The 12734-nt window shown below is 40.4% G+C and overlaps 1 protein-coding gene across 2 annotated transcripts in view; it reads right to left on the minus strand.

Annotated features, from left to right (window-relative positions):
- ANTXR2 (ANTXR cell adhesion molecule 2) overlaps positions 1-12734 on the minus strand; it is a 172451-nt gene that overhangs the window by 118091 nt on the left and 41626 nt on the right. For both annotated transcript variants that reach the window (XM_073340477.1, XM_073340476.1), the window contains exon 10: positions 8448-8517. In XM_073340477.1, the coding sequence (XP_073196578.1) occupies positions 8448-8517 (70 nt within the window). The remainder of the gene's footprint in view (positions 1-8447; positions 8518-12734) is intronic.

Genomic DNA, 12734 nt, shown 5'->3' on the forward strand with positions numbered 1-12734 from the left:
GGCTGAATAGTCACGGAGGTTGAAAGCCCCTTTCACCCCTATAATTAAACTCCCCTGGGTCAAAGTTTGGTGCATTATATGGCTGGCATCACTGACGACTGCAGAGCTGTAATTGTTCTGTGCATAAAGGATTTTACTCTGTGGACTAGGACTCAGGAGATGTAGGTAAAATTTGCAGTTCTGCCACAGACTCCCTGTGTGATCTTGGGAAAATCATTTAAAATCTCTCCATGCCTCAATTCCCCCATCTGTAAAATGGGGACTTCCCTTCCCCCACCCTTTTTCTCTCCTGACAATGTAGACTGTCAGCTCTTCAAGGCAGGGACTGTCTCTACTCTGTGTTTGCACAGTGACCAGCACAATGGAACCCCAATCTAAGTTGAGGTCTCTAAAAGTTAAGTCAATACCAGATAATAACATTAATAACTTGGTTTATTAATTTGGCTCCTTTCATAATTACTAAATTTGCATTTTTTGAAGCGCTAGATAGGCAAGGCCCTTCGTTTTCCATTTTTACCAATTTTTCCCAAAGCATTCCCAGGTTTTACAAAAGCTATCCTTCATTGTTTTTAAACCAATTTTCACCCAAGTTTTGGATCACTGGGTAGATGTGTTTATGAACCAGGCTGCTTCCTGCATCCTCAGTGTCCCACCAGGCTGACATGGAGAGACTATTTTCTAGGCCTGCAGGAACGAGAGCAGGCCTTAGAAGAGACCATTTGAAAAAATTGCTGAGAGAGTCAACAGTACTTAGATCTTTTGGAATTTGTACTGAAGACCCTTATATCAAGCATAACAACAGTAAACTATTTTAAAAAGAAAATAAAAAGATAAAGGCTCAAACTGCTTTTACTTTCAATATTCTTACTTGTCTCTATTTGTTGGTTTTATTCTGGCCTCCTGTCGCCAGATATTAACATCAATATTTACCCAGAATACTGTGAAGTTAATTTTTTGCATTGATTTTCATCTTTTTTTTTTAATTTTGTAATAAACTGATAAATTTCAGAGAAATTTTAAACAAAATACAACCCAGAAATGAAAGGCCTTTTACAGATGTGACTCAGAACAAAAAGCCAGTAAACCTTTTGCTCCGAGCAGTTAATTCTTTCTTAAATCTGTGCTTCAGGGATGCAAGTAGCACGTTCCCACAAACTTTCACTACAGACCAGAGGGTGAGAAAATACATATGCCTGTCTGTGTTGTCACATGCCGCCAAAAAACAGAAAATAAAATAAATGAGTTTGAGGACAAACTGTTTAAATAAAGGAAAAACAACAAAGATCAGGAGAAAAGGGGGAACCTGCAAAAAGGAAAAGCAAGATGGTCCTTAACCATCAAGGACCTAATAAGACTAAGTAGGACTTATTTCCTAATCAGTTCAAAAGAAATTAGGAGAAATCATTGAATTTCAAGGGAAAATGCCAGTAGAATATTTGTTTTTCATCCTAGAAAACACTTTTAGAAATTTGTAAGATATTGTACTCTGGAAATGGGAAAAAAATTAGACTTCAAAGTCCCAATTAGGCTATGTTCTGAAATCCTCTATAACTAATGTACAGGCTTTTTGTCTGTATTATTTAACTCAGATTTTTTTCTGACTCTTTTCTGTGATTTTTTATATGAAAGGATTGAGACAGAACTGAATTACAAAGAAATGGTCGAGGGAATGAAGAGGGATGGCCCAAAAGAAAGAAACATTAAAATTAAGGACCTGAGGAATGGCAGTGTAAGGCTGCACAATGCTGTTTTTGTTTCATAGGTCCTTCTGAGCTTCCCAAGCATTCAAAAGTGAGTGAAAAAACAAACGAAGCAGCTGCTGTCAACAGGAAGAACAAAGATTTCAATGACACAAGCTCCTCTTGTCGGGGAGTCTGGTTAATATCCAACTAAAAGCATGTTCTCAATTGGTACTTGCAGATCAAAAATATCAAACCAAGTGCTGAGCACTAGCTGGTTCACGCAAACTTAGCAGCACACAAAATCATTTTCCACCACGTTTGTTGCCCTTTTGGGACAATTAACTATTATAAAAGTTTTTTAAAAGAGCCCCAGCGATACAATGACCTCCTGTGTTTTACTTGATAATTTGTTTCATTTTCTCTAGCTAATTACTGGGGTGACGCCTGTACAAAATACCTTTACAATTATTTACCAGAAAAAGTATCCTATCTTGTGCTCCTTCCAATGATCTTCAAACTGGTCACTATATATTAAAAACAAACTGATCAGCTGTAACAATTTAAAGCCTCCCTCTCCTGCATGCCTCTTTATGTAAGTGTTTTTCAGACTAAAGGTTTGAATGTAAGAAAGATGTTCCAAAACTGGAACTGAAGTACAATTTTGGGGATACATACAATCGAACTTTTATCTTCCTACCCCACCACAACAACACTTTACTTGGATTTTCCTCTCCCTTTGTCTTAGACCACTATCGCGATTCATTTTGGACAGGACATCGTAAGCGAGAAGACCCTAAAAATGAAGCCAACATTACTTGAAGACAGAGCAAGTCAGGCCATTATAACCACAGCATGCACTGCCGTCAGACCATGTTATCTCTGCATTGCAACTAGGTCTCCATAAGCTCAAGGGAGCAAGAGTACTAAGGCTGCCCCTACACTCAGACAAACCAATGTACGTCTAAATGTATCTTAATTTTGGTGCTCTGCTTTGTTCATAAAAGCAAACAGATTCTGCCACTTACTTACGCTGAACAGTACTTAACTCCACAAGGAATCCCACTGAAATCAATGGGAATATACAGAGTAAAGGAAACTCAATGGAAGGGTGTGGCAGAATCTGGCCCACATAATTTAAAGATGGAAACCACCTTGTACATCAGCCAACGTATCTCCCTGAAAACTCAAGTTAGTTCCCTTCTGTACATTTATCAGTGTTTTGTCCCAAGTGATGCAGCTTCCACCAGTTCCCTTAGGCAATGCCAGTCTGATAACTCCGGCTGCCCGCAAGATTGTCCTGATATTTATCATAAACCTCTTCTTTCTTAATTTTGGCCCATTATTCCTAGTTACATCCCCTTTCTTCACAGGTCAATCCCTTGCCTCTTCCCTGAAATCTGTCTAGTTTGTCAGTAGCTTTCTGATTATGAAGTTCCCACAACTGAATGCAACATCTCCAGGTGTAGACCTGTATCAAGAGGAATTATCATCATTTCACTTCTCCATAATATGATGTGCCTCTGGGCCTGCAACTCAAAACGGAGTTGACCTTTTGGGCTGCCGGGTAATTTCAGAAAAAATTTGCCATCTTCCATCACTCTAAGTCTCTTCAATATTGCTGCTTTTTTCGGTTTCTCCCACCAACTGAACATCTGTATGTTGCTTTATCTCATCCCATACACATTAGCTTGCATTTTCCCAAATTGAATTTTGTTTTCTTATTTTTGCTACTGTTTCTAAAGTCTTTAAATGCCATTGTAATCTTTTTCCTATGCAGTCATTTGAGAATTACATAAATAAGCTCCACTTCAAGATCATTAATAAAATTATTAAATAAAGATCAGACCTTTCAGAGATCCCTTCTTTTATCTTTGTCACTATTACCCACCCTCACACACACACACTTATTAGCATGCATATTGTCCCTATTCAGCAAGGCACTTAAGCACATAACCAATTTTAAATATGTGAGCAACACCATGCCTTCAACAGAACTATTCAATGGGTTTAAAGTTAGGCACATGCTTAAATACCTTAAATTTACTTAAATGCTTAAATACCTCTGAACTGAGACCTACATTCTGATTTCAGTTTATGGCATGAGCTAAGTACAAATACACTGTGTCAGTTTAAATGCAGAATATGTAAAGCACAGTATCCATTCTGGAAGCATGCCAATGATGCTGCAGCTGCATTATGGGAAGCCCTGTACTTCTCTGCCAGTCTATTTTGATTGCAACGATTACTCTACAACCTCTCAATTACTTTCATTTAAACAAAAGCCTGGAATTCATTGCACAGGCCAAATCCTGCTTGCCCTATTTACAGCAACACTTGCATGAGTAAACCAAGCAGGATTTTAGCCTGAAGAGCTTGTACATCCAAAATCTATTACTGTAATCTTTCAGCGAGAAACTAGAGTATACATAACTCATGTAAACCAGGAAATTGAACTTTTATGTCAGTAGATATTTACTCAGATTGTTTAATTTCAATAAAATACGGTACTGTGTGGGAGCACTGCTTCAATTTAAAAGTTATTTGATCTTATTATTGCCATCTCCTCTGCATACACATCAGCTGAAATGCGGAAGCTGAGTTGAGATGACTTCAAAAGCTTTTTAAGATGCTAAAAAGGTAGAAAAATATGGTCTTGACTCTGGTCCCAGTGAAGTCAATGGGAATTTTGCCACTGACTTCAAAGAATGGGAACCCTTTGTTTGTGCTGGGTACAACTACAAAGATATTTTCAAAGCCTGCATTTGAAACCCTGCCTATTAAAGGAGTAGAAATAAAAAGAGCTATTAATAACAATAATTTATTTTAAAACAGACATCAGTTCCTCCTGTGCAAGCCTTCGAGAAGCTGAGTCAAAGGCTCTGGGTTTTCTCTGCAAGGATGGATGACATCAGAAATATCTACAGCAAGGAAGGAAGGAAGGGGAAATCTCTGCTCTGCTTTAGCTGCTTATGATATCCTGCAGCTACAAAAGGAGAATCATGGAAAATTAAGTTCAGGCTTCGGCAGTTAAAAAGAAGGGGAGATGGTTTTCAAATATTTTATTTAAAAATGTAATTGGGTATCATTTTTTTTTAAAAAACTCTAAGGGTCAGACATTTGGGCAGAAGCAGCCAGCGTTTATATTAGCATCAGCTAACATAAACTCAGGCACAGGTCCCTGAAAGCCCCAAATCTGCTGGGGGAGAGGGAAGGTTCTGTGTCACAAAGCGAATGCAACCTCCATCCCTACCAGGAGGCCCACTAGGGACCAGCACACTGCAAAACATAGATAACGGTGCTTGGGAAGGAAGCACAGTCAGGACAGATGGGGTTCAGTGCACTCCACCAGATGGGCTCCTATGGAGTCCTCAACAGGAATTAAAACTGTCCCTTATGGACAGAGAATCCAATGTAGGGCAAATGGCAATTTATACCTCCATATAAATTGTGCCAATTTGGTGAATCTGGAATGAATGGTTCAACTCCACTAGTTTACACCAGGGGCTAGCTTGGCCCTAAATGTAGATTCTATAACTGCTCTGAGTTATTGATCAGTTTTTGTTTTCAATTCAACTCACTTTTAAATGAAAAAGTAACAAGAATCATCAAACAGAAATACTCATGTAAAACTCATACCTATTCTGCTGACCTCCTCTGCTCAGGGGTGAATTTCACTTTCAGTGAATTTAAGTCCCAATTTAGCTGTTTTCATGGTGACTTAAGTGGTGCATAGGCCTCATGCCTTCTGCCCAGGTGTGAATTTCACCCTGAGCTCTTAGTTACACATAACACAGTGCTTCATATTTACAGACAGAAAAATCCCAAGTCACATCTCCTTTTAGCACACCAGGTACCTACCTACCAAAAAAAAAGTTTATCTGGGTACAAACTTCATTTTGCATACCATCTGTAACTGTGATGAAGAGGAATTTTGTATGCACACTGCCACATCAGCTGACATTGCCACATCACCCTGCTTCATGCTGCTATCTAAAAATGTACCACTTTGTCAGAAATGCCACATTATAAATCTCCAGGCAGTATTTTGTGGGTATCTAACAAACTACAGCCAGCAGCCAGATATAGAGAGAACAGAAATATGTTTGGCATTAATCCAATAAAACCAGTGGTTTGCCAACCAAATGGATTTATTTTAAGAATTTTTTGCCTCTTCAAGCTCCGTATAGATGTTGCCGTACTTATAAACGTTTTTAATTTTTGTAGGCTGATGAATTAAAGATTGTGTAAGTACCGAAGAGGAAAAATGAAGCGGGAAACTACTGTATTCCCCCCCTCCCCCCGCATCCACATAGGAAACAACTCAAGGCAAGTTAAATTACAAAATGAACTTAGTCTGATATTTTGTTGTACTTAATCTATATAACATTTCTAATTCCATTAAAAAGAACTCCAGAAGACAGCATGCAGATTGCTGCTACATTAGGAAGTAATATTAGATCCACTACATAAGGAATTACTGGGAGGTATCCAACAACAGTCTGAGCTGTGCCAATGGAAAGTCAAGAGTTCAAATATGTACATTTCTTTCATAGCTGTCAATCTTCTGACTTGCCGCGTACTGCTTATCTTTAAGCCAAAACTTGTGACTTTTTCTTCCATGCAGTGTTTTGGACGTACATGTTATAGCTGGATAACTTTTCCAAAGCGGTGCTATGTCGAATCTGTACATATTTTAATCTACAGCTTGTATTTCCTCTGAACGCTGCTGGAAAGAACTGCCCTGCAGTTAGGTACTTTGTTTGCCTTGCAATTACAATATGGCATGTTGTCTTCTGCTGTGACACTTCACAGCCCAACAAGCCCTTTCCTGAACAACAAAAATACAGCATGTTCAAATACTTTACACTGTGTTTTAATATTGATCGATCAATATTCTGTGCATTTCATGTTCAACTGCCATAGTGTCAGGCTAGTACTAGCTATGGTGGTGATTAGTTACACGTTCAGGATTTCCAGTGTGTTTATGCTACATTGTGGGCCTGAGTTACCACTGCATTACTCCAGTTTTACTATGCTTGGTGAGGAAGGGATGAGTTTTTAAACCCGATTAATTTATGCCTTCCTGATGCTCAAATTGGTTTTCTCATAGCTCTGCATGATGTCAATTCATCTTAGCCAAGATCAAAATCTGTTCTGCTGTGGCTGCAGATTCAGGGCCTTATTGGCTGCCGCATTACTCCAGTGATATGCCAGCAAAACTCCACTGAAGTCAGTGGGAATTACACTGGAGTCATATCCAAGCAGAACAGCTCTAACAGACATACATCTTGGTTACGACACATCAACATCACATACAGTTATGAAAAAGCAAATTTCATCGCCAGGACATCATCATAACCAGATTACAAACTCATCCCCTCTCCCCAAAACCTAATTCTCAACATTTCTCCACCATTATAAAATAATGCAAGCTCCCTCTCACCCCTCCACTGCAGCTCATCCCTTGAAGGTATTTTAGTTTACTCATTTGCAACTTTTCTCCTCCAAACCGCCATTCAATACACAAAACAGATGTGCATCCAATGGTCAGCTATTAGTAAGGCAGAGCAGTACCTGGGGCTAAAAAGAGCCAGGCAGTCAGTAAGCAGAGGAGAGGTGCCAGAGGCAGGCATGGCAGAAGTTCCCTGGGAGAAGCTGCCAAAGTCCCTGGGAGGGGAGGCAGTGGGAAGCTGGAGTAATGCAGAAAAGAGGAGAAAGCCCTGGCAGGCAGTGCTCAGTTAAAAGAGCACAGAAGGATCCTACCAAAGGTCCAGAAACAGGAGGGGCTGAGAAAGGCAAAGGGGAAAATCCCCGGAGAGCTGTAGCCCAGGGTGTTTTTGTGTTTGCGAAGTAAAACCGTGCCAAGAAAGAGGCTCTGGGTGTGACAGTGGATCCTTCATGGGCTGCAGATAAGCCAGCACCTTACACATCCTGATTCAGTGAAACATTTTAAACGCATGCTGCAGGGCCAGCGAAGCCCCCTAAGGCAGTAAACTACTGTTTCGAGTACTGGCTTAGTAACAGAAAGCTCATCCCAAACTCCTCTTTCCTACTGTAGTAGTTGTCTCCTCTAAGGGTTAATGGTCGGAGAGTCTTCCCCCTCTTACAGTGTAAAGGCCTGACAGCTAATTATAATCACCACACAGTTCTGATTCCTGATGAGCATGGTAGCATTAAACAGAAAACCTAAGTAAAAGAAATTAAGTTTAAGCGAAAGTGATCTTAAAAGCCTAGGGCATGTCTGAAGTTGGGAGGTGGAGATTTCAAGGCTGTAGAAATAATGTACAGCCAGTGACATCTAGAATAAGGCTGGTTTAGACCATGATGTTGTTAGAAGACTGCTGCAGTTGTTAAATTAGTGCCTCCTTTTATCATTACATGTTGAGCAGTGGTACATATCTTGACACATAATTTTAATAATAGCTTGTAAGTGTCACTGATAATGTCAGAGGTTTAACAATGAGCCCAAAGATTATCCAGACGAAAGCATCTTAAGTCCTATTAAAGAGTAGCTAATCTGCATAAAACTTATGACAAGCCAGACCTTTTCAGGGTTTAATAAACTAGCTGAATATTCATTTTTAAAGCACCGTCCAAATCAGTTTGGACGCAGCTGACTATTTAAAGCCCATTCCAAAGCTGGAAAATACACCAGGGAAATAACACAAGGAAGAAAAATAGAATTGCCTTTAACCAAAACCCCACACAATTAAATTCTGCATCAGTGGATATAGATACAGAACAAAGCTTTCACCAAGTACTTACTGGCCACTTTTATGTAGGACAGGTGCTGGACAGAGCATAAAAGTGGATTCCACCCTTACTGGTTTTTCATCTGAAAAAGAAAGCATCACATGAGCGTAACATATTGCACTGCAGTTACATGGGAAGCTGACATGTCTGAATATGACGCAATCTAGTTTTCTTCAATGAATTTCGGATATTGGTTTGATTCAAAGCTGCCCTGACTTTGTAAGTTATTCAGGCCCCAATTCAGGAAGGCACTTGTGTGTAAATCCACAGGACAACACTTGTACCTAGGCTTAACTTTAAGTGCCAGTGACTGCTTCAAGTTAAGTGTGAGCTTTAGTGCAGTCTTGAACTGGGGTTTAGTGAGAAAGTGTTTTTAATAATATTGACAGAGTCACTACTAATTAGAAGATGAAGGGCGGGTTCTTATAAGCAGGCCTGTACTCCTAATTTCTATCCATTATAGCCAACGACCATTATTACAATGACTTACAATTCTGTAGCGTTTCTCATTCTGAAGGATCCCAAAGCTCTCGCCAAAGCATGGCTGCTTTACAAAGTATGCATTTTTATCTATAGCTCAAGGTTAACTACCATAATGTCAGGCTTTGCTCTGCAGGTGTGAAAGGGTAATGGAAGGACACAAGAAGCCCCTGCACAGCAGCAGGGAAACACTGCGGTCCTTCCACCCATCTCCTGGAGTGCAAGATACCCCAAAAGAGGTGGGAGAGGTCAGAGAGGAAGGCCATTGTCCCACCCACCCCCATACACACTTGGCCTATGCAATACTCTCTAAAGGGCAAACGGAGCTCTCCCATCATGTGTAGCAAAGGACTCTGGGAGGAGGTCTGACACCTGGAGGCAAAGTCCCTCTCATAACTCACCCTGGGCAGTGCCGTACTGGGACTGGGCCTTAAAGGCACAACTCAGCACACAATCAGGAAACCACCTCTCTGCAGGAGTAAGCTCTGAGGCAATTCCACCCTGCAGATCAATAAAGCCAGACATGCAAATGGCTTAGAGACGGTTGAGGAAGCTGTTGCTAGGTCGTGGGAGATGCACATTACATCTCTAGGTGGCACATTCTGCACCAACTGCTCATGCCAGAACTGGGGCTAGCTGCAATGGCGGGGTGGGGGGGGAGAGGATGAGCACATGGCCACATGCTTTTGTCTTAAGGTTACATTTTATAGTTGAGTAGTCATTTGGTAATAATTCTTTACAAATGTTAGAAAACAAACCCACCAAATCGAACATCTAAAACCAAACAATCCTACAAAATTATTGTTTGCCCCCAGGTCAGTCCTACAGGCAACCCCAAAGTAGGAAGACAGTGTGCGTGCGCAACAGAAACAGGGCTCAATTCTATCACTATTGTTCACCCTGATCAACACTTACTCGAGTGTATATTCTCACCCCCCTTTCATTAGGCTTACGGGTAGTGGGAGTTTACTGGGAGGAGGAAACTCACTCAGTACCCTTCATGGGGCTGTCTTCCTCCTCTTCTTGCTGCCCACGCTCAAAGCACCGTCAGCCCACGTTAGGTTTTTGTCACTCTCTTCTGCTTGTGTTCTGGTATAAAACTACCCTGCCCCAGGCAACGTGGCAGCACCATGCAGCACACCACCAAGCCACTCCTGTATCTGGTGGTGTTATTTACACCAGAGTGTAAAATACTATCATTCTGGTTTAGTAGTGTTTTGCATCCACTTTGCAAGAGTGTAAATGACCGAACAAGGTGCAGTGCATCAGAGAATCAGGCCCCTAGTGCCTAATGTTACTGGCCTATAATTCTAGAAGAGCTAACAACATCTGATGTCATGCATCAGTAGCACTTCTGGCACTGCATGTTGGTAGTAGCATTATTAGTAATAAATGCTAAAACGGAGGAAAGTCTGTAATATTATTGCTATTTTAGATGGGTAAACTGAGACATGGAGACGTCAGGTGAATTGCCCGTGGTCACAGAACAAGTCAGTGGCAGAGACAGGAATAGAACACCGGAGTCCTAACCACTAGGCAGCTGGTCTGCATGTAGATGCAAATATTCACATCCAAAGTACCCATATTTCCAAAACCTTCAGATATTTCTCCCAAAACTGAAATGTAGATAAAGAATAAAGAAAATCAATTTTGTTCTTCTGCATCTACAATGATCTAAATGTTTCAGATGTTCCCCAAGCCATCTGGATAATTACGTTTTACCAGAATACTGTAGTCACATGTGCAAGAATTACTCCACCCTCCTCTGAATGGTAGCCACTTCTGACCTAGATCACAGCAACTTATTTATACTCTACAGTCAGAGCAAATCAGCACAAGTTTATGACAGGAAGTCAGAATGTCATATTCAGTTGAAATTGAAGGACAATTTATATAGACAGAATGTAATTACCCCATTTGACTTTAGCCAGACCACCTGGGCTAGCAAATTTACTCTTACAAACTGTTCTGCGAGATCTTTAACAAACACATGTGATCAGGACCTCATATCCTGAAGAGTGGAACAAATGTGATGGAAACACATTTGTGTACAGTAAGATAGGAATCTGGGGAAAAGTGAATGCATTGTATAAACTAGAAACTACTCAAAATCCTTGTGTTTTATTCTATACGCCTACTCTTAACTCATTTCTCAAATCATGGTTTATTTTTAAGGATATTTACTTCGTAAGGCAAAATCCATTAGCTAGTCACTTTGGTTCCCGAACACCAAAAATAGCGGATGTTTACTAGGAGGGCCCAACTTGTAGTCATTTGTACCAGAACAAAGTGGGTGTAAAACATTACTGAATCAAAACAGAAGCTTTTTATATTCCCTTTGCAGTGGTGCAAATGACCACACAAGATGAAGGGGAACAAAGAATCAGGCCCTGAGTGTTTTCCTGAAATTTTACATTCTCTTTCCCTTATGATATTTGTTTAACTGAAGTTTCTAAGAGCTGTGTAAAATTAAGTCTGCTCGCTCTCTCATTAAGAGCTTTTCTGACTATGGATTAACTCCTGCAGTCCTTCACTCGGGCATCACTCCCAATGAAGTTAACTGGAGTTTTGCCTGAGTAAGAACTAAACACTGTTGGATCTGGCCAATTATGAATATTAATAAAAGCAAAAAATATAATGTAGAAAACTGTTCCCTTGGTACTGAAACATGAACACAGAAAGGTGTTTTTATTTGCAATCACCTTTTTTATACACAAATCCTCGAGGTAAAACGAGCACATTAAGCCACTGCTATCCACACCCTATGGCTGTGTAGAGTTCATTTTTCAAATTGCTGAGCAGAACTTTCATGCACAGATCCAATTATTTGCTATAATTATTGGGAATTTCACAGCAGAGCTCCAGCAGGTCACTTATGTCAATTATTTTTACACAAATTATGGCAATGTTAAAATAATTTTCATACCATTCTGTTAATCTTATTATGTACTCTCACCTGTGCATAATATTTGCACTACAATGTTCCCATTACCTCTTACCATCAAAAGTGAAATAATTATTATATAACCCATGTAGGTCTATCCTGATGTACAATCAGTTAAAACTTGTATGCACTAATGCATTTTGCAAAACCCTTTTCCCTCTCTCTTGTTGCTTTTCTTAGGCCTGGTCTACACTTAAAAGTTTTACCAGCATAATTATTTCAGTTAGGAGTGCGATGTTTTTTGGTTATAAACAAAATAGTTATAGCAGTAAAAGCCCTAGTGTGAACACTGTTACATCAGCGTAAAGGTGCCTTACTCTGGAATAGCTTAGCCTGCTTCCTGAACTGGAATAAGTACTTTTATACTGGTGCTTATACTAATAAAGCTAATACTTCTATGCTGGACCCCGTGCCACAAGAGGCACGCGTTTCCTGCATAATCCTTGTGGCTTAGCCACCTCCTTGAGCAGAACCATAGCGGTTCCACTGCCAGGCAGGGATGTCCAGCGTTTTTATATGGAACTAGATTTGCTTCTGTGTACCTCAAACAGGTGACACTTTGACACTGACAACACAAGCCACCAATGTAACTCAAGCGTGACCTGGAACAACCACTTCTTGGGCTGAGAATGTGGGCCCATTCCTTGGCCTCTCTGCTGACACCTGCCCATTAGGAGCTAGTCTGACACCACCAACTTATTTCCTACAGGCTGCTGGACGGCTAAACATGAACAACAGCCTGCCGTTAATACCAACCTGGCCTGGATTCAAAATCACTGACCAAGAGGCAAAAACACTTATATCCCATTACCAGTCCTGTGAGCCATCGCAGTACCCTCCTTTATTATTTCACTTCATCCCTCCTCCCTTCTGAT

This window comes from Lepidochelys kempii, chromosome 4 (genome assembly GCF_965140265.1).
Source record: "Lepidochelys kempii isolate rLepKem1 chromosome 4, rLepKem1.hap2, whole genome shotgun sequence".
Lineage (NCBI taxonomy): Eukaryota > Metazoa > Chordata > Testudines > Cheloniidae > Lepidochelys > Lepidochelys kempii.